Source organism: Dermochelys coriacea, chromosome 4 (assembly GCF_009764565.3).
Source record: "Dermochelys coriacea isolate rDerCor1 chromosome 4, rDerCor1.pri.v4, whole genome shotgun sequence".
Taxonomy (NCBI): domain Eukaryota; kingdom Metazoa; phylum Chordata; order Testudines; family Dermochelyidae; genus Dermochelys; species Dermochelys coriacea.
Window position 1 is genome coordinate 137,880,477 of NC_050071.1, and position 26,944 is coordinate 137,907,420.

Below are 26,944 nucleotides of genomic sequence, written 5' to 3' on the forward strand. Positions count from 1 at the left end.
ACATACATTACCATCACCATGATGGTGGCAGATCTCTCTCAAACTACTTAATTCCCACCCACCCTAAAAAATTCCCACCCTTAAAGTCTGATTCTACAGTAACACTATGCCCAGACAATTTGGAGGCCTAGGACTACAACAGGCAACACCTGCATTTGCATGTAATCCCATGCTCTGACTAAGGCTATGCAGCATGACAGGTATGGGAAATGTATGCTCAGAGGAGAAGGAAACCACAAAATTAGTGGTGTCCCCTGCAGGCATGGGAAGAGAATTTCATGCTAGTGAAAGGTGACAGTCAATTTGACCTCTCTACTTAGTCACAGAGCAGATACAGCATGGGAGCTGCAGTGCAAACTTCCCCACACTGCCTCAAAGCTGGAGGAACCCCCCTGTAGGCATACAGAATGGTAGTTTAACCTCCATGGTCCATTTTAAACCTGGGCCCCTCAGCTGGGACTACCACCAGCGGGACCAGCTGTGGGATTTTTGTAACTTGGTTACTTGCTGAGCAGGAGATTTTCAGACCCTGCTCATTTCCCCCAGGCACTGAAAAGGCATTAGATGTTAACAACCAAGTTACTGATCTGGTCTGGATTCAAGCCGGTGAGGTATAAGCTAAGGGTGAAATTCACCCCAGTGCAAAGGTCCTAGTTGCCAGTGAGATTTGACTGGCAAACAGGCCTCAAGCTAGCCCTCCATGAGTGAATAGTTGTACCAACAGCACAGCCGTTCAACTCAGTGAGAGCAGAGGATCCTGAATTGTGGACCCAGTCAGTCATACACAAACACATGGCAAAAAGGAAGGGGAGAGTGAACACAGACCCAATCACGAGGCATGGCTGGAGGAGAAAGCCAGAAGAGCCCTCAGTGGACCACGTTTGAGTTCAAGGTAGTATCCTTGGTCAGGTACCTGCACAGGAGCTAGTGCCCAGCCGCTCTCCATGCACCAGCATTTTAAAGTTGGGCAAAACCTAGCAGCGGAGGCCGTCTGCGTTTTTTGATGTTCATACACTTCAGATTCTTCAAGGAAACTCCTTCTCTCAGAGCTGGCAGTAGGAATCCTGAGATTCACAGGACAACAAGCTCTCTCTTGTAGAAAGCTTCCACCTGTCTCTTTGGTACCCCCTTCCATTGCACTGGCCCACAGACAGGTGTGAATAATGAGCATCTGCAGAAGGGGTTGCGAATTTCACTGTCTCAGATAAGGGTCCATCAGCGACGGCTTGCATGGTGGGTTGAGATGCAGCAGGAGAAGGAAAGGATATGAGAAGGCAACTGGTGACAACAAGGATGGAGAAGAGCACAAGCGGGTCAGGCATCTGAGGCCTCATGCCTCATTTCCAAAAAAGACTGAATAGTGCGTTCGAAATTCCACCCTCCAGCCCAGCCTTAAATATGCCAGTTAAAATTCCTATGCAAGAGAAAGCTAAGCATGAAGTTTACTGTTGACTTTGTGGCTGAACGAAGTGACGTTCTACCTCTCCACCCTGCTCCTCTCCTAATTCCGCAGATGCTTATAGAATAGGAAAGCCACAACAGAAGTGAATGCAGCAATGGCAGCAGGCAGTATATAGTCCTTCAAGGGGAAAGATGTCCCATCACTGTCTCGCTTTGGCCTGTTAATGTTCTGGGAAGAACTTCCTGGAGGGGCTTCCAAATTGCAAGGTGAGTCGGAATATTCGGAGAGCCTCCTGAGGGAGCCAGAGCTGGCTGGAGATGGGTTCTCATAGACACTGGCTACAACCCTCAGGCTGGGAGCCTCCCCCAGATCAACGCCAGGATACTCAACCACATGGACTTCGTGAGTTTCCACAGCTGTGCTGTCCCAGGTGCTGCTGCTCTCTGGCAGAAGGGAGGCTCTGCTGTTTTTAGTAGCCTCGTCTTTTCTTGGGCCATTGGTGGCAGCCCATGCTGGGGGGGGGTGGTCAGACCGAGAGGAGTAGTGATTCTCTTCAGGCTGATTCCTCTCGGCTCTGCTGGAGCTGGGGCAGGCACTGCTGGATTCGCTTATCATTAGGGGATTGCTGTCCAGAGAGCACTTGCTGCTGAGGAAGAAGCGGTCGGACCTCCCAGAATATTGGACATTTGTCTCGGGTGACTCTGGATGCCTCTGGGCTGGCTCCTCCACACCTCTGGTGGAGGTTAGCACACCTGGCTTGCTGAGCTCCACCTCTTCATCCGGCTCACTGTAGAACACTTGGCAGCCCCCAGGGGGACCTGGCAAGGTGTTTTGGCTCTTCCACCCTGCCTCCCTCGCAGTGGTGTGAGCTGTGCTTCCAGGGATCTGTGGACTGGTTTGGGTCACACTCGGAGCAGGGGGCTTTGGCGCTTGATTTGCCTTCAAAAGACAACAACAGGGACTAGTTAGACCACAAACTGAAGCATGTCACCGGAAGCACTGTTGGCACCTGACCTCTTGCTTTGGGGCTGAGTGCTGCAAGCCCAGCTTTAGGCTGCCCCCAGCTTAACACCAATCCCTCCCAACACTCTGTGGCTCAGAAGGAAGGGTCATAGCCAATGTTCCCTCTAATTTTTTCCATCCATATGCGGAATAAATTTTGTTATATGCACCAAAGTATGTGCAGATGTGCGCCACCAGTAGGAACAAGAAACCTAGATATTATATTTTTTAAAAGTTGCCATAGGGATAATTACTCCAGCCAGGACAGGTTGGGCATTATAGAACTCACTACTCAAGGAATTAAATTTAAGTTTAAGAGAAATAAAAATTATGAAATGCATAGACCAGTAAAAACAGTAAAATAACACACTTTGAAGGAATAAAATTACAGAGAATATATGTGCATTGCAGGAAGTATCAAGTAGTAACAATAATAGGGTGAGAGAGAGAGACTTTGTGTGTGTGTGTGTGTGTGTGTGTGTGTGTGTGTGTGTGTGAGAGAGAGAGAGAGAGAGAGAGAGAAATGGTGTGTGTGCTGGCTGTATGTGAGAGACAGATAGTGTGTGTGCCATGCGCTGTCTCTTGAAGCCACTCACTGAATGCTCTCCTGCTCTGTCCTGAGCCCTGTTGTCTTGTCTCCCCTCCCCGGCTCTGTGGAGATGGGGTACACGGGGAGGGGGTGAGGGAGAGACAGAGAGAGTGTAAGCTGACTGCTGGGGAAATCTCAGAAACAGTGCACTGTCTCTTTAAGAAGGCACTCAGCCACTCACCATTCAGACCTCAGGAGCTCCGCCTCCTGAGCCAGGCTGTCCCCTCTGCCCTGCTCTGCAGAGATGGGGAACAGGGGAGGGGGATACCCTGACATCAGCACCCCCCCCACTCTGCACAGCCAGCAGTTGGATCCTGGGAGCAGCTGCAGGATGGAGCAACGTGGCAGGGGCACCTGAACACACACTGCTGGCTGTGCACGTTCTGATAATCAGCTGGGTGGCATTTGAATCTCTCCTGCACGGTCGCCCAAACTTGCAGCTTACAGGGAACACAGGTCATAGCTAGCTCCCCTCGGCTGGAGGGATGGGGAAACTCTGGGCAGGTGTGGAGAGGAGGTTATCAGGGCTCTCGAGGACCCTTTGGGACGGGGAGGGTGAGGAAAAGGTGGAAGAAGGGTAGATAAACTGTGGGGGGAGTTGAGGGGAGGAACTGGGACACTAGCCACTAAAATGAGCACAAGGCTGGAGGAACTGATTTACAAGGGGGAGAAGAGTTAACAGGCAGCCTGGCTGGGGCAAATCTCCACTTCCCTTGTCTGCAAACAGGGTCTTGCCCCATGGCAGCCAGACCAACGGCTGCAATCGGGGCCACTTCCAAGCGTAGACAAGGCCCTGGGGACAAGGCCAGGAGGGAGGTTTGACACCTGATCCAACAAGCATTTGCAAACTGTAACTACCAAGGTGGGAAGGGAAGTATTCAGTGCAACGCGCAGGGGTCTAACCAGGAAGGTTGGGATGAAATTAAGAAGATGAAATTCCAGGCTGTTGAAGGGGAAGCTTCCTAACAGTGAGATCTACCTGCCAAGGAAAGTGTGGGAGGCCCCATCATTTTGAACACAAAAGACTGTACAAGCCACTACAGTACACTACAGGGAACAGTCTTGTTTATTCCTCTATGCCAAGGGATAGACTAGCTGACCTACAAAACAGGCCTTGCCAGTCTTTGGGGGTAAGAAAGTCTTTCCACCAACTTCAATGGGCTTTGACTCAAGCACTTCATACCCATGATTACGGACTGTGCTGCCCGATTCTACCATTAGAACCTCACTCGGTTTAAACAAGGCTCTGGGACAGGGCAAGGAGAATGGAGAGTAAAAAACCTGCAGAAAGGGTCCAGGATAAAAGGAGTTTGTTTGGCAGGATCTCTCTGAAAGGCTATGGTTCTGCGGGAGACAGTAGCTTGGGCAGAACAAGACCATTTGTGGTCGTTGTGTACAACAGGATCAAGGTGAACACACACCCAACGCACGTGACAACCTACGTTCTCCTCTGGCATGGAGGTGCTGCTGCTGTCTGTGTCTCTTGCTGTCAGTCTGCACTCTTGGACGGGACATTTCAGCTCACTTAGGTCGCTGTTGAACGCTGGCTCTGACAGGTCAGAGGGCAATGCAGGTGAACTAGGCGGAATCACAGCAGTAGAGGAGAAGCCACTAGAGTCAGGGAATTCCACAGCAGTCATGGCATTGGAAAGCTTGGGAACGCTCTTAATGCTAGTCGTACTGGGATGGAGGGGGGGACTGGTTGGAAGAACGTTGCTGGGTCCAGGAGTTGAAGCTGGGCATAGCATGTGAGCTGCAGGAGCTGGGATCTGGACTTTGCTTTGAGGATCTGGAGGGGAACAAGGCAAAACGTATATTAATCAGGATATATGAAATGAATGGGAGTTGTGAGTTCCTTCCCCCCGTCCCCAACAATATTTCACTATTAACAATGGGAAAGTCCCAGTTCAAGGAAGGGGGTGGTCTCCAGGGTAGAAGAAGTCTCTTATCTGGTGCCTCTTTTTGAAGTCACATTTCTTGGTTTCCTTGTACAGGGGGAAAAATTTTATACCTGCTTCAAACAAAAAGGGAGGGGAGGAGGTCATTCTGCATTAGGCCTGCCAAACATGAAGTGCATTGTTAACAACCATTTGTGCAACAGGGGTCTGAGCCAAAGGGCTCTGATGTCAATAGAAAGATGCCCCCAATGACTTCAGAGAGCTTTGGATCAAGCCCATGAAAGAGAACAGGAGTGTGACTGTGGGGCACAGGGTGATGGGTCTAATGCAGGGGGTACTCAAACTTCATTGCACCATGACCTCCTTCTGACAACAAAAATTACTACAGGATCCCAGGAGAGGGGACCAAAGCCTAAGCCCGCCCAAGCCCTGCCACCCTGGGGAGAAAAGTCAAAGTCCTCGGGCTTGGGCTTTGGCCCTGGGCCCCAGCGAGTCTAAGTCAGCCCTGGTGACGCCATTAAAATTGGGGTCGCAACCTACTTTGGGGTCCTGACCCACAGTTTGAGAACGGCTGGTCTAATGAGAGGCACTAAGGAATGGACTCAGGTCAGGCATTTAGTAATCTCCACTGAACTGTAATCTGAGCTAAGAGGTTTGATCAATTCCAGGTAGAGGGGTAAGTGGGCATGCTACACAGCATCCTCAGAAACATCTGTCTGCTGCCAGCACCATGCGAAGCCCTACCCTTCACACCCATCCCTCTCCCCCAGCCCCCACTGAAAGGTAGTAAGGGCTCCATCTTATAGCTCTCTTTTCTACCTCCCATGTTGATGAAGTAGCTAAGATCGCTGGCTCCCAAATTCATCTCTCTAGTACCTTCAAGCTCTGAGCAAGGTGTTTGGCCCTCGGCCTGGGCCACAGGGAGCAGCTGGATTGACCAGAGTGCTGTGGGGTTCTCTCTTGGTTCTGTCTCTCACAGCGCTCTGATCCGTAACACAACTCTATAACCTGGACCTACTGCTGGGGAAAGTCTTTGTAAAGACGTCAGCTGGGCTGGCACAGCCAGCAATAGTCACATTCACTATCTGGTTACAACCAGCATCTCCACTTTGCAGGGGTTCATGGGAAGCCATTTTCTGGTTTTGGTTCATGGGAGGTTGACACCCCCCTCTACTCCAAGTCTCCAAGTTCAAACCCAAATTGAAACTCAACCCAACACAGACAAGTTTGGCTTGGTCCCACGTGGCTGTCACATTTGGCCTGTTTTTCCCCTGGCAAACCTGATTGAAGGCAGCGCAGATTGGCAAATCTACTGACAAACAGGGCCCAAGTCTCAGGTGCGTAACTAGGCCAAGAGACTGTCCCTCACTTCTGGGTGTATATCTGTTTCCTACAGGGAAATTGTACTAACAAGTTACTTTTGCCTGGGACCCAGGCACTGGAGCAAGGAGGGCTGTGAATTCCGAGACACCGTGGTAGGGGCCCTCTCTTGACACGGGCAAAGTCTGGCTTTAGCCTTCTGAGTGGGGGAACCAGAAACTCCAGGACTAGCAAGGTGGTCAGCCCCATTCCTCCCTGTCACACTCACCCCGGGTCGCATCTGCCCCATGTCCCTGGGAAACCAGAGGTGGCTTTGGGCTTCAAAACACATGTGGTACGTGGTGCTGCCTCCTTCCCCAAACCTGGCACAGCCTTGGCCCAGCCCAGCATTGATGAGCTGTGAGGAATCCAGTTTTGGCTGCTCTTAGCCAGCGAGTGGACCAGCCAGTTCCACATGGAGGGGAGTGGCACAATACCAAGAACAGTCTTGCATTGAGTCAGGTGCACCTCTAAGTGTACCTCCCCCACACCACAAATTCTGCTTGGGGGTAGGAGAAGGCAGTGGATGCTATGCAGACACTGCAATTCCCACTGCAGCTGGAAGCCAGTGCAATTTTGATCACAGGTTTCAATGTCCCCAACTCATCCCCGGTGATGAAGATGCTGCCCCCTTTGCACCAGGAGCAGACTAAAATGGCCCTGTGTGAATACTGATGGGGAAAGCTCTTACTTCTGCTGTTTGCTGGTCCACTGGCAACACCCAGGGTATCTGCTAGGCACTCTCCCGAGCACCCACCCCAGTGGGAACTGATGCTGCTACCCGGCTTCTGCTCAGGGATCCCTTGGGAAGGTCCAGCAGAGGGGCCTGAAGCCAGTTTTTCAGAGGAGCTGGCCGAGAATGTTGTGCCGAGATCTAATGCTCCCAAATCATGAGCAATTGCATCCTCACTGAGGTCCGTGGGGGCGGTGCTCGTCGTCTGAGAGGTGGGCGCTGATCCAATTGCAGGGCTAGAGTCAGCCCTTCCTTTGATGGCTCCCAACTCACCATAACTGTGTGTGCTTTGTGCAGAATCTCTGATTTGGTGTAGAAGAAATGCATCCCTCTCTTCACCATGGTCTTCTCTCTGCCCCTGGGTACGTTTCTGCTCTGCATCAAACTGGGTCTGCAGGAGGACAGGGTTATGAATATCCACCATGCTGCTCGTCAGGTTCCCATTCTCGTAACCCTGCAAAGCCTGAATCTTCTGTTCCCGGAGCGAATCTCCAGCCTGCTGCCCATGTCCGGGGACAGCTCTGTTGGCCCTGGCAGCCAGGGGAGAGAGCTCAAAAGAAGAATAGTAAACCTCTTCTGGCTGGTTCTCGAAATCCTCTGGGCTAGGAGCGGCGGCCGGCTCACCTCTCTGAACAGGCTCTCCAGGCATGGATGCCTTTCTGCCGTTCCCAACATTCAGGTGATTCATGTTCCCAAAATACCCATCGCTCATACAGACCGGATGCTGCTGGCGGCTTGCCCAGTCCTGCCCCTGTCCGCTTGGGTCAAATACTGGTCTGCCTGGCTGAGCCACTTCCACCTCTCCTCTGGGCACATGCCCACAAACCAGCAGGTGTCCCGCTGGTGATTCAGGAGGTAACTGGACTGCTGCTGAGGACAGACCATCTCCATGGTTACTGCCTTCCTGTGATGCCCTGAGATCAGCTAGTGCTGCGTTTCCAGTGGGTTGGGGACTCGGAGCTTCCCTCCACGGGCTCAGGGCATCTTCTGTAACCTGGAAGAAAAAACGAGATGTGTTGAGACCATAAGAGAATTATTCTTTAGGCCCAAATTGGGATGGGGGCTCCCTCGAGGTGCTGGACAGACCCACCCCCCGGCCTTGTTTTGACCCAAGTGTTCTGAATGAGACAGAGCCCTGGTGTCCAAACTCCTTTCTCCACAGCGCTGCCTCTACACCCAAGCCCTGGTCGACAGGCAGAGCCCCTTGGAGGTGGTGTTTTACCCTCGTCGCTGAACTCTGAAGAGAAGGAAGGACTGAATGGACATGGAGACTAGCTTTCCTCCTCAACCTTGGAGGCAGTCGCTCTGGGTTCTCCCCTGCCTTGAGGCCTGCGGGCATTAGGGGGCGACAATCCAGCACTTCCTAGCACCGAGATCGCCTTTTAACCAGAGGGAATCGCCAGTGTCCTGGGGTACGTAGAATGGAGCAGCTACCTCCGGAGAGAGACCGTGACTGACAGGGTACCAGGTACATGCTGCAGCCACTTCTCTGTGGCAGGAGCAATGGCAGCACCAGCTGGAGAGAGAGAGAGAGAAGGGTCCAGACCACCTTCTGGCCCCCAATCTATCAAGCCCATGGCAAAGGTGGGTATCGGGCAGCTGGCTGTAACACCCTGAATCTCTGGACCCTGTGCACCAGGCTGGAGCGCATCTGCTTTGGATGGAATGGGAGCAGTGCAGGACCCAGGGATGTTGGCACTGTGCCACCTGAGTGCTCCCACACCCTGCGGGGCAGCCAGATCTGGCTGACTTCTAGGCCCTTTGAGCGGTCAGAACAGCACAGGGGGCTGGGACACTGGCGGGAACTCAGCCCAGTTTTAAGAGTCAGGTTCTTGTCAACCAAACCCGAGAGATATGACACCACAGGACACTCTCAGAGACCAACAAACCTTTTGCTTTGCCAACGGCTCCATTTCTTGCACAGGAGTATTGTATTCCCCCAGGTCTTGGTAGCTTTCCACGCCAGACGGATTTGTCTGGAGAGGCAGGGGTGTGCCGGGCCTTGGGAGACTTGCTGGCTGCCTAGGCAATGAAGGCATGTGGGGATTGTTCTCAAAGGTGAGGCCAGCGCGCCGAGGATCAGGATTAGCAGTCGGTGGAGGCATCTGAGAGCAAACCAACTTGTAGCTGGGCAGAGAGTTATTCACAGCAGGAAGTGGTGCCTTGTTCCGAGGACCTGCAGGAAGAGAGAGCACAGAATATTTGAAGTGATGGGTAATATGGGAGATGGGGAGTACCGGCAGGGGCTGACTTTAGCACTGGTGTGGCCCTAAAAGGGAAGCATTCTGTCTAGTCAGAGGGAAACCAGGCACCGCCAACAAATGTATCGTCACTCAGAGGTGCGTCCTCTATGAGGGAGTGAGGAGTTCTTGCTCTCCATGGCTCGTTCAACCTCGCAGCTCTCAGCAGAGACAGTCAATGAACAGTTGTTGTCACTGTGACAGCAATTCCATTGAAATGGACACGTCCCCTAGCAACTGGGCCGAGACCTCACCTCATCTCACCAAGGCTACAGAGCACGTGTGTGTGTCTGGCACACTAAATCCCGGCTCATTACAAAATTATACGAGTACAAATACCATCTATACGCAGGGCAGGGCATCCTGCCAGACACAAATCACCCCCAGAGAAAGCAGGAACTATTGATCTCCTGCAGTATCCTCTCCCAACTCAGCCTCCCCCCCCTCGCTGATCAGCCAGGTGCCGCTCCAGGTGAGCGGATGAGGAGAGGAGCTTGTAGCATCCCCTGAAGCTCAAAGCCAGGCTGCGGCACACACAGGAGGATTCCAGAAGGTGACCTTACCGCCACCAGACCTCTTCCGTTTGTCCCTGGAAGGGACTGTTAGCTGTTAGCACCAAAGCCAAGCATGTCAGGACAGACAGGATCCTGCGCTGGACCCCTTTGCATTCACAAGGTCCCATTCTACCACGCCACTCATCCAACGTAGACTAGCTAGTGAGTGAAGGGCCCGGAGTCCATATTTTCTATGTGGATGATGCTCAGAGTTCTCTCCCCATTTTACCCAACCCACTGGTGCGTGGCAGTGCCATTTACCCGTGCCTAGAAGAGACGGAGGCTTAGACAAGGCCTGCAAGGCTAAGAGTTAGCCCATGAGCAAGCGCTCGTAGGTTGGCAGAGGCAGTCACAAGACCTGGTGAGGTTTGTTCCTGCTCCCTGCACTGAGTGAGTTTGCTGGCTGTTTGTGACACCAGTCTGCAAGCTGGGGATGGGTCTCATCAGCTCTCTAGTGGCCCCAGGCAGTTGGAAGGAAAGATCACAACCTGCTTGAAGGGGGGCCAGACCTCACTACAGTTTTCCAGGTCTCTGTCAGCTCGAGTCTGAATTACTGCAAAGCGGACAACATGGTGCTGCAGCTTCAGGCCATTCAGAAACTCCAGCTATTGCCCAGCACAAAGGTTCAATAGTCACCTTACCCTTGTGCCCTGCAATTCTACATGTGGGATTCAATCTCAGTGATTTGGGGTGCCAGCTTCCACCTCTTTCCTTGGGCAGTGCCACTGCAGAGGAGATCAACTGAGCAGCTGGAGCCAGCAGCCCGTAGGTTTTAACAAGGGGAAGGGGCAGGTGCTGTTTCTGAGGAGAAGCCTACAGGTTTGGAACCTGCTAGCACAGCCAGGACCTGCTGACTTCCAGAGCAGATGCATCACCAAGCTTTCAAGAAGGAGGTGGGTCGGGAGAGGGGTAAGCGGGTGAAAGGCTGGGGTTAATTTATTAACCCTGCGGGCAGGAGGGACAGAGGAGTCAGACTTTGCTACTGGCGCTGGTCTCTACAATTGATTGGAGTTGTATATTTAAATCATACACCCTCCTAATAACAGCAATGATAGCTCCAAAGAGTCTTCCAGGAAATGGGAAAGAAACAGCATTGTTTCAATGGAGGAACAATTGACCAGTGATTAGAACATAAGAACGGTCATACTGGGTCAGACCAAAGGTCCATCTAGCCCAGTATCCTGTCTTCCAACAGTGGCCAATGCCAGGTGCTTCAGAGGGAATCAACAAAGCAGGTAATCATCAAGTGATCCCCGGTCACCCATTCCCAGCACTAGCCTGGGCCTTGGAAGACCAGAGTTCAAATCCCAGCTCAGCCACAGACTGCCAGTGTGACTTGGGCAAGTCACTTAGGGCCAGATCCTCAGAGGTGTTTATTCGATTTCAATGGGAGTTTGGTGCTGAAACCGGCTTTGGTGCTTTCGCAAATCCCACAAGGTGTCTATTGGCAGCTTTAGGCCCCTCTGACAACTTGGCCCCCCTGTACCTGCGGGATAACAGCCCTGCCCTACCTCACAGTCAAGATTGCGAGGCGTTGAGATACACTGTGGTGATGCTAGAGAGAGCCCCAGGGCCAGGCAGTTAAGAGAGCGCAGCATGTATTAAGGGACAGGTACTGCAAGGAAACTTACGGACTTGGTGAGCATCGTACTTGCTCTGAACCCTGTCTGCGAGATCATGGTGCCTGTTCTTCCTGAGCGCCTCAACGAGCTCCTTCACCCAGCCACTCCTGCATTTCAGGTAGTAGAAGAGCTCCCACACGGCGTGCTCATTCCCTTTCCTGTCGTCGTGGGCTTCTATCTCTTCCTAAAAATCAGCAGGGAGAGAATGCTGAGAAAGGGGCTGGCTAGGGGGCATTTCATCAGTCTCAGAAGGAGTCAGATAAAGCTCTTGGCCACTCAGCACCTGGGGTCCCGGTCAGGCCAAGGCTGATGAATTTAGCCAGGAGTCAGCTGGCAGGGTCGCTCGGGGCGAGAGGAAGCTCCAGGAGCCGCGGCGCAGTTTGGCAGAGTTCCGTGTTGTGTACTAGGAGGTGGTCTCGTGCTGGAGCAGCAAGGGGAATTGCAAGGCAGGACGGTAACATGTTACTGGGTTTGCGTAAAGGCAGGACAAGCAGAGGTGCCGCAGGTCAGGAGGGGGGCGCTCAGGAAGGAGGGACGACCGAGCAGGAGGGCTGGAAGCAGTTACAGCTCACAGAACCTTGAGCACCCTCCATGTTGTACCCTACATTCGACCTCCCTATTGCGAGGACTGCAGCCAGTGGGAGCTCTGGAGAGGGGAGCAGACGAAAGCCAGGAGCAAGCCAAGGCTGGAGAGCAGCAGGAGCAGAGGTGCGGTTAGGGAGGGAGGAGGGAACAGAGTAAGGAAGGGGGGGCAGGAAGGGGCACTATTTTTCAAACCCTGCTGTACGGCTCTCCCTTTACCTTTCAAGGTTTTTGGGTGGGGAGGGGAGGGATCAGTAACTGAGGGTTAGCAGCCCGCCTGCTAGTCAGAATACAGCCATGCACGCCAAGACCATATAGTCTCCATGAGCTGCAGTGGCCACAGGCCTAACAACTATATTAACCCTCATACTTCACGGTTTAAGCTGATCACTATTAGGGATCAGGAGATCATCTTTCTGCGGGGAATGACTACCCCACCTCTGTCCACTGCAGGTTTCTTGCATCTTCCTCAGAAATACCTGGTGCTGCTCGCTGTCAGAGACAAGACGTGGGACCAGAGGCACCAGATCCAATCTGGTAATTCCTAGGTTTCCTAATTCCATGGGCTGTTCTTAACTGGCAGGGCGCACTGGTTGGTTACCTGCAACCGTGCTTCAGGAAGAGCCTGTTCCTGAGATGCAGACAGAGAGCCCAGGCTGCAGAAAGCAGCTCCCTGCTCTAACTAGGTAGAGACTTAGTGAGCAGCAGGAGCTATAGATACAGCCGCCACAAACCACTCCCACACATGGTACTTTTCTCCCTCTTTCTACCACACACACAGAGCTCAAACCAAGAATTCTCCTTTACTGGAAGCAAAATCCAGAGAGAGAGAGAGAGAGAGACAGACTCCTTACAACAAGGCGGACTTCTCAGGTGTCCTGCCCAGGACGGGGGCGTTTCATGCGGGGGTTGGGACTGCATATGACGTGAGTGTCCATGGCTGCTCCAGGGACAGATTGCTGGGTAACATGATGCCAGCTCTGTGTCTCCCATCCCCACCCCCTCCACTGGTTAGTTAGTTTTCCCCTCATCACTTTTCAATATTAAAATATATATATATTATCTGAGACTGTAAGGATATCTCTGACTTGTGCTCCCTCCTAGTTACAATTCTGGCATCACTGTTTCCCGCTGGCTGCATGGCTACGCCTTCTTGGTTTGGACTGGGCTTTATGCTTCCCAGTATCCACCTCTAGTTTGCAGCCACCATCCAATTCTGTATCTGGCAAGAGACTGCCTTAGTTTTGCACATCACCCTGTGATGAGGGATCTGGCAGTGTAACCCACTGGTCAGCATGCATTATGTGTCCCCCTCTCTGTGCCTGCACCATAGAGGATGTGAGCGTAATTACTTGGGAGACTTGATGCTTTAGCTCAAGCTGTGGCAGTTCAAGCTTCTAGCTTTGGAGGTCACAGGTTAGACCCTCATCCTGTCGGCCACCACACTAGCATGATAGTTCTGGCCAGGAATCTAGAGCAGTCTAGCTTGTTGTTTTCTATTTGGTCTTCCCAGCAATTCGTACATTGGTGTTTTAAGCATTGATTTAGCATGTTGAGCATTTTCCAGTTTCGGGTGAAGTTGCTGGTTCCGCGAGACAGGAGGTTAGAGTTATGGAGGGATGATATCTACTGTCACCCCAACCCCATTCCCACACGTGCGCCTGAACTAGCACAGCAGGTTCAAAGAAGAAAACAGAGTTAAAGAATAAATAAAGAATTACCCTGTCTGCATCAGAGAGACACGGCAGATGGTGAATCAGCTGGCGCACCCGGATGCGATGGAAGTCCTGCATGTTTTCCCTAATGTAGTCATAAACCTTGTCCTCAGCAAACCCCATCTTTGCTTTGCACCTAGGAGTGAGAAGATCAATTTAGAAAAAAGAAAAAAAAAACCCCAACACACAGCAGTTATTAGTTAACTTTTATATTGCAGGTTGGCCCACTGTGCAAGGCACCGTACAAACATAGAAAAAACAGATGGTCCCTACCAAAAAAAAACTTACACTCTCATAATAATAATAATTGGAGCTACTTGGAACATTTTTATTGAAAAAATCCTATGAAAAATGAAAACTTTTTCTATTAAAACTATTTGAGCATAAGCTTTTGTGAGCTACAGCTCACTTCATCAGATGAAGTGAGCTGTAGCTCATGAAAGCTTATGCTCAAATAAATTTCTTAGTCTCTAAGGTGCCACAAGTACTCCTTTTCTTTTTGCGAATACAGACTAACACGGCTGCTACTCTGAAACCTGTCTATTAAAACTGTTTTAGAGTAGCACTGTTTCACTCTCACAGATCTTGGGAGACAGGCCAGTCCTTGCTTACAGACAGCCCCCCAATCTGAAGCAAATACTCACCAGCAACCACACACCACACAACAGAACCACTAATCCAGGAACCTATCCTTGCAACAAAGCCCGCTGCCAACTCTGTCCACATATCTATTCAGGGGACACCATCATAGGGCCTAATCACATCAGCCACACTATCAGAGGCTCGTTCACCTGCGCATCTACCAATGTGATATATGCCATCGTGTGCCAGCAATGCCCCTCTGCCATGTACATTGGCCAAACTGGACAGTCTCTACGTAAAAGAATGAATGGACACAAATCAGACGTCAAGAATTATAACATTCAAAAACCAGTTGGAGAACACTTCAATCTCTCTGGTCACTTGATTACAGACCTAAGAGTGGCTATCCTTCAACAAAAAAGCTTCAGAAACAGACTCCAACGAGAGACTGCTGAATTGGAATTAATTTGCAAACTGGATACAATTAACTTAGGCTTGAATAGAGACTGGGAATGGATGAGTCGTTACACAAAGTAAAACTATTTCCCCATGTTATTTCTCCCCCCCACCCCACCCCCCACTGTTCCTCAGATATTCTTGTTAACTGCTGGAAATGGCCTACCTTGCTTGTCACCATGAAAGGTGTCCCCCCCCCCCCGCTGGTGATGGCTTATCTTAAGTGATCACTCTCCTTACAGTAAAAAGAAAAGGAGTACTTGTGGCACCTTAGAGACTAACAAATTCTAAGGTGCCACAAGTACTCCTTTTCTTTTTGCGAATACAGACTAACACGGCTGCTACTCTGAAATCTCCTTACAGTGTGTATGATAAACCCATTGTTTCATGTTCTCTCTGTGTGTATATCAATCTCCCCTCTGTTTTTTCCATCAAATGCATCCGATGAAGTGAGCTGTAGCTCACGAAAGCTTATGCTCTAATAAATTTGTTAGTCTCTAAGGTGCCACAAGTACTCCTTTTCTTTTTGCGAATACAGACTAACACGGCTGCTGTTCTGAAACCTGTCAGTATGCAAGGCACTGAATTTAGCCGTATAGAGTGGAAATCTGTCAACTTCATGAAAAAAACTCGCACAGATACAGACAGACATCATCTTCCTCTCCAAATGCAAACAGATGGACATCATACCGAAAGGACTGAAGGTAAAAAATCCATTACGATCTACATACCACACAGAGTATGCTGACAGCTTGTGCCACATACTCTCAAAGAAACTGCGGAACCACCTGATCAACATCCTCTACAGCAAACAGGGAAAGATTAAGAATGAGCTCTCAAAACTGGATACTCTCATAAAGAACCAACCTTCCACACAAACTTCCTCGTGGCTGGACTTTACAAAAACTAGACAAGCCATTTACAACACACACTTTGCTTCTCTACAAAAGAAAAAGGACACTAAGCTATCTAAACTACTACATGCCACAAGGGGCCACAACAATGGTTCCCGTAACCCACCCAGCAATATTGTTAATCTAAACAACTATACTCTTAGCCCAGCAGAAGTATCTGTCCTATCTCGGGGCCTCTCCTTTTGCCCCTCCACCCCCACGAACATGATACAGTTCTGTGGTGACCTAGAATCCTATTTTCGACGTCTCCGACTCAAGGAATATTTCCAACACACCTCAAACCAACATATTAACCCACAGAGACCTTCCTACCAACACTACAAAAAGAAGGATTCTGGGTGGACTCCTCCAGAAGGTCGAAACTGGACTTCTACATAGAGTGCTTCCGCTGACGTGCACGAGGTGAAATTGTGGAAAAGCAGCATCGCTTCCCCAATAACCTCAGCCATGCAGAACACAGTGCCATCCACAGCCTCAGAAACAACTCTGACATCATAATCAAAAAGGCTGACAAAGGAGGTGCTATCGTCATCATGAATAGGTCGGAGTATGAACAAGAGGCTACTAGGCAGCTCTCCAACACCACTTTCTACAAGCCATTACCCTCTGATCCCACTGAGAGTTACCAAAAGAAACTACAGCATTTGCTCAAGAAACTCCCTGAAAAAGCACAAAAACAAATCCGCACAGACACACCCCTAGAACCCTGACCTGGGGTATTCTATCTGCTACCCAAGATCCATAAACATGGAAATCCTGGACGCCCCATCATCTCAGGCATTGGCACCCTGACAGCAGGATTGTCTGGCTATGTAGACTCCCACCTCAGGCCCTACGTTACCAGCACTCCCAGCTATCTTCGTGACACCACTGACTTCCTGAGGAAACTACAGTCCATTGGTGATCTTCCTAAAAACACCATCCTGGCCACTATGGATGTAGAAGCCTCTACACCAACATTCCACACAAAGATGGACTACAAAACGTCAGGAACAGTATCCCCGATACTGTCACGGCTAACCTGGTGGCTGAACTTTGTGACTTTGTCCTCACCCATAACTATTTCACATTTGGGGACAATGTATACCTTCAAATCAGCGGCACTGCGATGGGTACCCGCATGGCCCCACAGTATGCCAACATTTTTATGGCTGACTTAGAACAACGCTTCCTCAGCTCTCTTCCCCTAATGCCCCTACTCTACTTGCGCTACATTGATGACATCTTCATCATCTGAACCCATGGAAAAGAAGCCCTTGAGGAATTCCACCATGATTTCAACAATTTCCATCCCACCATCAAACTCAGCCTGGACCAGTCCACACAAGAGATCCACTTCCTGGACACTACGGTGCTAATAAGCGATGGTCACATAAACACCACCCTATATCGGAAACCTACTGACCGCTATTCCTACCTACATGCCTCTAGCTTTCATCCAGATCATACCACTCGATCCATTGTCTACAGCCAAGCTCTACGATATAACCGCATTTGCTCCAACCCCTCAGACAGAGACAAACACCTACAAGATCTCTATCATGCAGTCCTACAACTACAATACCCACCTGCTGAAGTGAAGAAACAGATTGACAGAGCCAGAAGAGTACCCAGAAGTCACCTACTACAGGACAGGCCCAACAAAGAAAATAACAGAACGCCACTAGCCATCACCTTCAGCCCCCAACTAAAACCTCTCCAACGCATCATCAAGGATCTACAACCTATCCTGAAGGACGACCCATCACTCTCACAGATCTTGGGAGACAGGCCAGTCCTTGCTTACAGACAGCCCCCCAATCTGAAGCAAATACTCACCAGCAACCACACACCACACAACAGAACCACTAATCCAGGAACCTATCCTTGCAACAAAGCCCGCTGCCAACTCTGTCCACATATCTATTCAGGGGACACCATCATAGGGCCTAATCACATCAGCCACACTATCAGAGGCTCGTTCACCTGCGCATCTACCAATGTGATATATGCCATCGTGTGCCAGCAATGCCCCTCTGCCATGTACATTGGCCAAACTGGACAGTCTCTACGTAAAAGAATGAATGGACACAAATCAGACGTCAAGAATTATAACATTCAAAAACCAGTTGGAGAACACTTCAATCTCTCTGGTCACTTGATTACAGACCTAAGAGTGGCTATCCTTCAACAAAAAAGCTTCAAAAACAGACTCCAACGAGAGACTGCTGAATTGGAATTAATTTGCAAACTGGATACAATTAACTTAGGCTTGAATAGAGACTGGGAATGGATGAGTCGTTACACAAAGTAAAACTATTTCCCCATGTTATTTCTCCCCCCACCCCACCTCCCACTGTTCCTCAGATATTCTTGTTAACTGCTGGAATTAGCCTACCTGCTTGTCACCATGAAAGGTTTTCCCTCCTTTCTCCCCCCTGCTGCTGGTGATGGCTTATCTTAAGTGATCACTCTCCTTACAGTGTGTATGATAAACCCATTGTTTCATGTTCTCTGTGTGTGTGTATATAAATCTCTCCTCTGTTTTTTCCACCAAATGCATCCGATGAAGTGAGCTGTAGCTCACGAAAGCTTATGCTCTAATAAATTTGTTAGTCTCTAAGGTGCCACAAGTACTCCTTTTCTTTTTATCTTAAGTGATCACTCTCCTTACAGTGTGTATGATAAACCCATTGTTTCATGTTCTCTCTGTGTGTATATCAATCTCCTCTCTGTTTTTTCCACCAAATGCATCCGATGAAGTGAGCTGTAGCTCACGAAAGCTTATGCTCTAATAAATTTGTTAGTCTCTAAGGTGCCACAAGTACTCCTTTTCTTTTTATTAAAACTGTGTATCTAACACAGGGATCGGCAACCTTTGGCATGCAGCCCATCAGGGAAAGCCCCTGGAGGGCCAGGCCAGTTTGTTTACATGTGGCGTTCACAGGTTCGGCCCATCACAGCTCCCAATGGCCGTGGTGCCGTCCCAGGCCAATGGGGGCTGTGGGAAATGCGGCCAGCACATCCCTCGGCTCGCACAGCTTCTCGCAGCCCCCACTGGCCTGGAGCCGCAAAACGCGGCCAGTGGGAGCTGCGATCGGCCAAACCTGCAGATGCTGCAGGTAAACAAACTGGCCTGGCCCGCCAGGGTCTTTCTCTGATGGGCCACATGCCAAAGGTTGCCAATCCCTGATCTAACAGCACTTTGCATCTAGTCAGTTTCACGGTATGATCAATTGTTCATATTGGGCTTTCACACAGCAAGAGAGACATTTTTAAAAACGGGAAAATGGTATTATAAAGCCATTGTTTTTACAAGTAGGATTAGATTTGTTTCAGACTTAATACCATGGCTGCCTGAGAGTTTACGAATTATTCTCTTTTAAGTAAGGGATTTCAGTCAGTTCCGTATGTTGATATATCACGCATTGCAGCACTAGGTTTTCTATGCAACTCTTGCTATAGTAAGAATGTTGGCCCTCAAACTGTATACTACTAGAGCCTCCTAAACAGTATAAATAAAAGAGTTATCGCTTGGGCTGTGAAGTGATGTGGTATTCTACCCAGCAAACACTTGAGAATCAAAGCATGTTCCTCAGTGAAACCAAGAGATGAAACTGGATGGCGTTTATGACAGAAAGAACTGATCAGATAAAGCGGATGAATGAGCTAGAGGATAGCATGCCGGATTGGGAGGGACTTGGGTTCTAATCTCAGCTGAGCACAGGCAAGTCACTTAGTCTACCTTGTCCCTTATCTGTAAAGCAGGCATAATACCTTCCTTTCCTGACATGCTGGAAGGATAAAATCCATTAATGTTCGTGATGTGCTCTGGTACCATGGTGATGAAGGCCACAGAAATAACTGGATAGATCCTTGCAATTTGCTGGGCGCACCTGTACTGGCTAAAACAGGGTCTGTCTGTTCCAAGCAATGGAAAGGTCAGTTTCCTTGTTGCCTCTCTACTCCCAGTGTTCCAAATTTGAATTAATGGCCATTAAACCAGTAGTGGGCAACCCATGGGCCACACGCAGCACATCAGGGTAATCTGATTGCAGGCCGTGAGACATTTTGCTGACATTGACGGTCTGCAGGCACGGCCACCCCTTCCCCCCCCCCCCCGTAGCTCCCAGTGGCCACGGTTCGCCGTTCCTGGCCAATGGGAGCTGTGGGCCGCAGGGACGTGCTGGCCACCGCTTCCCACAGCTCCCATTGGCTGGCAAAAATACTGGGCTGAAGTCTGCTCTCAGGTAAAAGTGTAAATACAAGATAATTCCACTACCATCCATGGAGTTGATTTACACCAACGTCACCAAAAGCAGAATTTGGCCCACTCTTCCTGCAACTGCTATCACAAACTGGATTTGTCACTTCAGCATCTTCTGCTCTGAACTGGCTTCAGCCAGTTCCTTGCCCCAACTTCCTTTAGAACTGTAAGCAGCAAATGTATGTTTGGGATAGGTCTGCTCCAGCCCTAGTGCTCAGTTGGGGATTTATTATCCACATAAGAGCACTAGCTACCTCTCCAGTACTTAGACGATGATCCGGTGGTCAGAGGAGATATAAAAGTGAAGCCTTGGGCACACCTAGTGATTGATTAAAAGTGACCTGCAAGGGGGGGGGGGGGGGGAAATCAAGACAGTTGGTGCTCTTTTTAGTTTCCTTATGATGTAAGCCTGGAAGAATTTTAATTGGTTTGTGGGTTATTCTAGTTTTTTTAAGGGTTTTTCCTGCCTGTTTGTTGTAGAGGTGCCAGGAATGCCCACAACACACTGATCTGATGTTCAAGACCTTGAAAAGCAGTACATGACCTTCATTAGCCAAAGCAACACACTGTATCAGAGTATCGCTTTCTGAAGACATTGGGCTTCATGCTTGTGAATGCAGCGTTGTTCATTTCCTTTCATTTCAGTCCATCATGAGAACACTTTAGTGTTCTGGGAGAAATCTTGTGCCATTTTGTCTGATATTGGAGAGACAAGGTGGGTGTGGTAATACCATTTATTGGACCAACTTCTGTTGGTGCAAGAGAAACTGACAGAGCTATTCTTTAGAACCCACAAGCAGCATCTGGCAGTTCAGCAGCAAAAATTTGATTGGTCAATCCAAGGGAATACAAATCTTTATTATTTAGTAGAGATGCATTTGGCATTCGGGAAGAGTACAAGGCACTACTAGACAAGGATAGTGAATTCCCTTTGTTTTTTGTGGAAGTGGTGGTAGTAAGGGGGATATGACAAGGGACAATCATGCTGAGGGAGGGGGGTTGGCACCAGACTTCCTGGGAATATTTCACTGCCACTCATCTAACAGCTCTGTCCTTCTCAGTACCCCGAGTAGGGCTGGAGAGGCCACTGGGAGATAGGAAGGTGGTAACCGTTGGGCTGGGAGGAACACATCTACCAGCTGGAGGCAGCCAGGCCAAGTGGAGGAGAGTCACAGACTTCGGAGGCTAGCCTAAAGGGAAGGGGCGCTGCACAACCCTCTGCAGTGGAGGCAAGTGGATTACAGAGGTGCAAGGTGGACCGTTCGGCTCCATGGGATATTCTCAGATGAATCCACAGGCCATGGAGCCAGAAGGGCCGCCTGGGCCACATCCCAACCACTTCTGGGCCGCACCAAACCTTAGTGGCGCTCAGATTCCACGAGCCACGTTGCAACACCAGTCACTCAGATTTGGAGGGGGTGGTTGAAGGGGCTCATGGGCCAGGGGGAGTGGTGGGAGGGGAACCTGAGAAGAGAAGAGGATCAGGCAGAGGGGCCAATCAAAGGCCCCCATTTTAAATGGTGCTCCACAGCCCCATGAAGGAGAACACATGACACAGAAGCTCCGAGAGGTGTGGACTGGCCCATTCATCTCAGTGGGTGTTCTCCCACTGCCCCTCAAAGCCTACTCCAGCCCCTGCTGTGAAATACCAGTTTTCATGGCACTACCGCTATACACATGCATTTTAAAACACTTTGATTATTAAAATCAGCACTATATTGAGAGGGCGGGGGGCTGTATCTGAGAAATCCTAGACCACACGACTCCACTTTGCAATAGGAATTCTGCCTCTGGCCCTAATGTGGCACAGAAATATTATGGCTGGGTGGCAGTGCAACCACAATGAAGGTTGCACCAGGTTTTGCATTTATCATGGGTAAAAATGGGTTACAAAAATTCTGTCTGCTGGGCTAGAGTATAATTTTTAAATGTTTCTTGTAGCACGTGCATCGCTTGATTTTTCTATAGCAATTTGGGGGGGGACGGACATCATTTGAGGTTTGCTCTGATTTAAAAAGGGCATGTGACAAATATTTAGCATCTGACATTTTCTTCACACCCCTTTTCACAGAAACTACAGCGCTTTGAGCAGGGTGAAACTAATAGGGGTGAGCTCTTGACTGAAATACTGCAGAAAGCTGAAACTCCATTTCCTGTTACTAAGCAACCCCTTTGATCATGACTACTGATGAATTGAAGCCAGTTGCTTTTCTTTAATCCCACTGTGGCTGTGTACACACTACAATTTAAATTGACATAAATTATGTCTCTCAAGGATGTGAATTAGCAACCCTCATAATTTATGATGACATAAGTACAGGTGTGGACAGTGCTTTGTCCATGGCAGAGCTTCTCCCACCAACACAGCTACCACCACTCGCATGTGAGGGGGGGGGAGGCTCCCTGTAAAGGCCTGTATTTTAAGAATTTAGGTGTATTTTTATCATTTAGCTAGTTATAGAGGTATAAAACAAAGAATCAAAATCACAGTCTGCCTGTATATGTGCCTTCTCTCACTAGGATAGTCTGATGTCCTGTTCTTAGGCTAAGGCCTTTGGCTAAGTAGCAGGGGCAGCCATAAACTGGGAAGCCTACAGTCACATCCTCACATTCCAAACCAGTCACATTGAAATAAGGTGGTATTTGGCTGTTAGGAAGACTATTCTGTCCTGCCCATCACCACCAGATAAAGAAACAGATCTTAAGATGGTTAAAGAAAACGTAGTTTGATAGCATCCTGTCTGGCAAGAAATCACCTATCAATGGTTGTGAAACCCTCATTTCTGTATTGGTTTATCTTTATGGTCCCCACTTTTCTATTGTTAATCTGTCTCTCTAATTTTTCTGTCTGCTGTATAATTAATTTAGCTAAGTGTAAGTTAATTAGGGTTGTGGGATATAATTGGTTAGAGAATTATGTTACAATATGTTAGGATTGGTTAGTTAAATTTCAGTAAAATGATTGGTTAAGGTATAGCTGAGAGTATTACTATATAAACTGGGGTCAAACAGGAAGTGGGTGGGAAAATTGGAATCATGCTTGCTGGAAATTAACTGCAATAAACATTCCATTGTCTGCACTTCAGACTTCTGGCCTTTGCTGCTTCCGTGAGAAGAACTAGGGAAGTGGGAGGGAAAGCCCTCTAACAGGGGGGCTGGAGTAATTAAGTAATTAGAGCAAAAAGAAAAGCATCGGATGCATTGAAGTGAGCTGTAGCTCATGAAAGCTTATGCTCTAATAAATTTGTTAGTCTCTAAGGTGCCACAAGTACTGCTTTTCTTTTTGCGAATACAGACTAACACGGCTGCTACTCTGAAACCTGTAATTAGAGCAGCTACACTAGTGTTTACAGCCGTAAACTCTCTAGTGTAGCCATAGCCTCAGTCCTACCATTCAGGAAACAGACAAGGAGCATGCAGCATGATTACATTGCCCTAATGCTGCTTCTTAGGATAGGTCTACACTACTGCTTGTGTTTGCAGAACCCAAGGATGTGAATATTCCACCCCGCCCAGAGATGTTACACTGACATAAGCGCTAGTGTACCCAGTGCTATGTTGGCAGAGCCAGAGCTTCTGCTGCTCGTGGGGGTGATTTTATTATGCCAACAGGAGACCTCTCTGTAAGCTTTGAGAGTAAAGGAGCAAGGACTACTGAGCCCAGATTGGTGCGGAAAGCCTGGTATAAGTTGGTTAGATTTAGGTTTTGTTTGGACTTTTTTGTTACTCTGAAAGGGGTGAAGCTCCAAGTGACCTGACTGGAGGGCTGAGTCACAAGGATGGAGAGATCACCGAGTGGCCCAAGCTATTGCTGGCAGGGGCTGACCGAGACAGAGGGACTATTAAACCATGCCAGCCACCCCAGAGCACACAGACTGCTGTCTGGACCTCATACATTGTCTTTCATGTCTCCTCCATTTTCCTAGACAGTCCTTCTATGAGTAAAATATGAGTCTGCATGAGCTCTATCAGAGGCTCGTTCACCTGCACATCTACCAATGTGATATATGCCATCATGTGCCAGCAATTCCCCTCTGCCATGTACATTGACCAAACCGGACAGTCTCTACATAAAAGAATGAATGGACACAAATCAGACGTTAAGAATTATAACATTCAAAAACCAGTCAGAGAACACTTCAATCTCTCTGGTCACTCGATTACAGACCTAAAAGTGACAATTCTTCAACAAAAAAACTTCAAAACAGACTCCAACAGGAGACGGCTGAATTGGAATTAATTTGCAAACTGGATACAATTAACTTAGGCTTGAATAAAGACTGGGAGTGGATGTGTCATTACACAAAGCAAAACCATTTCCTCATGTTTATTCCCCTCCCCCGTTCCTCACACGTTCTTGTCAACTGCTGGAAATGGCCCACCTTGATTATCACTACAAAAGGTTCCCCCCCAGTCCCGCTCTCCTGCTGGTAATAGCTCACCTTACCAGATCACTCTTGTTACAGTCTATATGGCAACACCCATTGTATTATGTTCTCTGTGTATATAAAATCTCCCCACTGCATTTTCCACTACATGCATCCAATGAAGTGAGCTGTAGCTCATAAAAGCTTACGCTCAAATAAATTTGTTAGTTTCAAAGGTGCCACAAGTCCTTTCCTTTTTGCAGAATTTGTCTGTGGCTTTGGCGGTTTCCACCCCATCTTTATGGGATCTCTTGTTCACAAGAGGTCAGGATAACAGCCATGGATCTCTTTAAAAACATGGCACTCTGAGCGCATGATGCTAGGGGACTGGTTCACTACTGACAGCACAATTCATTTGGCCCTTTTACACCTCCTTTGCCAATGCAAAGGGGTTGTGAAGAAGTTAACCCCTCCCATAAATAACACCTGTCGTGGGAGCCTCTCTCTGAGGTACAGGATTGGATCAGGGGACATTCTGGGGGATGTGTGGTAACATGTGAGGAGCAAGGCACCAGTTATTCCCTGCATGCCACAAAAGCTGTAGAGGTGAACTGGTCCCCAATAGTCCCAGAATCGAGGAGACCAGTCCTTTCCTCATTTCCTGAGTTGAACTGAGTTCAGTGCCAGGGGTGCGAGTGCACCTTACTTAATTCCCCAACACCATCTTGAGGTTTCCCTAGTGTGCTCCAGGCCAGGATGGCCTAGCCTAATGTGATGTGAGATCACAGCTTGAGGCTGTAATGCCACAACAAACTCTTGCACAAAAGGGGAGTGGGCTTTCTGCCTAAAGAAGGAGATACATTTCCACAGATTTTTGCATCCAAGAGGATGGGAAAAAAAAATCTCTGCAGATTCTCTGCAGAAAGCGGCGCGGGCCGAGGGACGTGCTGGCCGCCCTTCCCGCAGCCCCCCTTGGCCTGGAGCCGGGATCGGCCGAGCCTGCGGACCCGGCTGGTAAACAAACCGGCCCGGCGCGCCAGGGGCTTTCCCTGCCCAAGCAGTGGACCGCAGCTGAGACTCACTGGATGCTTTTATGTTCGTGTTAATTTCCCTGCTTGACCCAAGGAAGCCACTGCTCCACTGAGTCGCACTGCACCGGCCCTAGCTGCCTTACGGCTCCCTTCCGCTCAGCGGAGCGGATAAGCATGTTGCAAAACCCAGGGGGCCCACCACCTCCTTCCCGGGCTCCTTGCTCTCGCTGGGGCTGCTCCGAGCGGAGCGGAGTCGTTTGCCAGCCGGCGGAACCCGGGTGGCCGAGCAGCCAGCGCCCCCGCGGCAAAATCCGGCCTCGCCCAAGGACGCCCGGCTCCGCGAGCCGGCAAGAGGGCCGGGGGCCCGCCGCTCCTTACCTGCGCGCGGGACACCAGCCGCCGCAGAGCCCCCCCCCCCGCGCGCGCGCCCTCGCTCCCCTCCCGGGGAGCGTTCTAAGCCCGCCCCCTCCGCGCCCCGGGCTTCAGCCGCCCATTGGCCGCCCTGCCTCGCTGCGGACGTCCATCAAGCGCTTGGGTCGGCAGGGGCCGGGCCCGCGTGACGGTGGGAGCCGCGGGCGGAGCTAAGCCAAAGCCGGGCGGCTGGGTGCGGTGCATGCACAGGCGGGGGGGGGGGGGGGGAAGGGCCAAGCGGCTGCTGGCGCAGCACCCAGCACCCAGCGCAGGAATGGCGGGTGTACTAAGCGCGTAGGGGTGGCCTGTCGCGGGCCCGTCCGGCTCTTGGCTCTCCCCGAGGGGCCCTGGCTTGCTAAGCCGCCGAGCCGGGAAACCCCCGGCCGCTCTTATCCGGCGCTCGGGCGAAGTGGAAATTCCTATGGGAGGGAAGTTTCGGGGCCCCTCCTGCGGCCCCCCTTTCAGCAAGGCTGCTGGTGGAGCCGCTGCCTGCAGTGCCGGGCCTTCCCCGCCCACAGCCTGGCGAATTACCAAGTGACCGTGGCTGCTTCCAGTTCCAGTTTCACTCGAAGCCTGATTTTTTTTTTTTTAAGTCATTTCTTTATTTGTTGCCTCCCCAACCCCCAGAGTCCTCACAGGAAAGGTCAGATCGGCTTCCAAAGGGGTGGGTTCCATCTGGGACTAAGGGAAGACTTTTTTGCTGCAAGCCTTGAAGGAAAGCGGACAAAGATTGGTTACTTCTGACAGCTGAAAAAGAGAAGTGAGCTGCAGCTCACCAAAGCTGATGCTCTAATAAATGTGTTAGTCTCTAAGGGGCCACAAGTCCTCCTTTTCTTTTTGCGAATACAGACTAACACGGCAGTCAGCCAGCATCCACTCGAGGGTGGGCTACGGGAGCTTTTGGCCATGCCTGGGAAAACCAATCTGCAGGGACTTTCATTTGCACATGGGAAAAAAGCAGGTTTATCAGGGTCTGGTAGGGAACAGCTATGGAATAATCTGCCCACAGGGGAAGTGCAGCAGAGCAGCCTGTCCGTTAAGGGCCAAGAGGCCCTGGACCGAGTCGGCCCAGTTCAGCTGCAACTGTGCTGGGTGTGAGACTTAAAAAGAGGAGGGAGTCCAGCACTGGGAGGCAGACATGCATGTATACAGACTCCAGGTAGGAAGCCTAGGAGTGATTGCTTGGAAAAAAGCAAGGAGCAACCCAAAGGAGCCCAGGAAGAGTGAAAGCTAAGCTCAGA

General features: G+C 50.0%; 1 protein-coding gene across 4 annotated transcripts; it reads right to left on the reverse strand.

Moving 5' to 3' along the window:
• Positions 1-1,397: 1,397 nt before the first annotated feature.
• Positions 1,398-25,763, reverse strand: MAVS (mitochondrial antiviral signaling protein). 4 transcript variants are annotated; one of them, XM_043512751.1, is made up of 8 exons: positions 25,671-25,762; positions 13,703-13,832; positions 11,409-11,583; positions 8,873-9,159; positions 7,257-7,977; positions 4,436-4,782; positions 1,701-2,341; positions 1,398-1,631 (listed from the first exon to the last, which is right to left on the reverse strand). In XM_043512751.1, exons 2-8 carry the CDS (start codon positions 13,817-13,819, stop codon positions 1,502-1,504), a joined length of 2,418 nt encoding a protein of 805 aa, XP_043368686.1. In that variant the 5' UTR covers positions 13,820-13,832; positions 25,671-25,762; the 3' UTR covers positions 1,398-1,501. The 4 variants fall into 4 exon arrangements, with proteins under 4 accessions (XP_043368686.1, XP_043368685.1, XP_038254292.1 ...); XM_043512750.1 differs by having other exon boundaries at positions 7,032-7,977; XM_038398364.2 differs by having other exon boundaries at positions 1,398-2,341; positions 6,942-7,977; positions 25,671-25,763.
• Between the last annotated feature and the right edge of the window lie 1,181 nt (positions 25,764-26,944).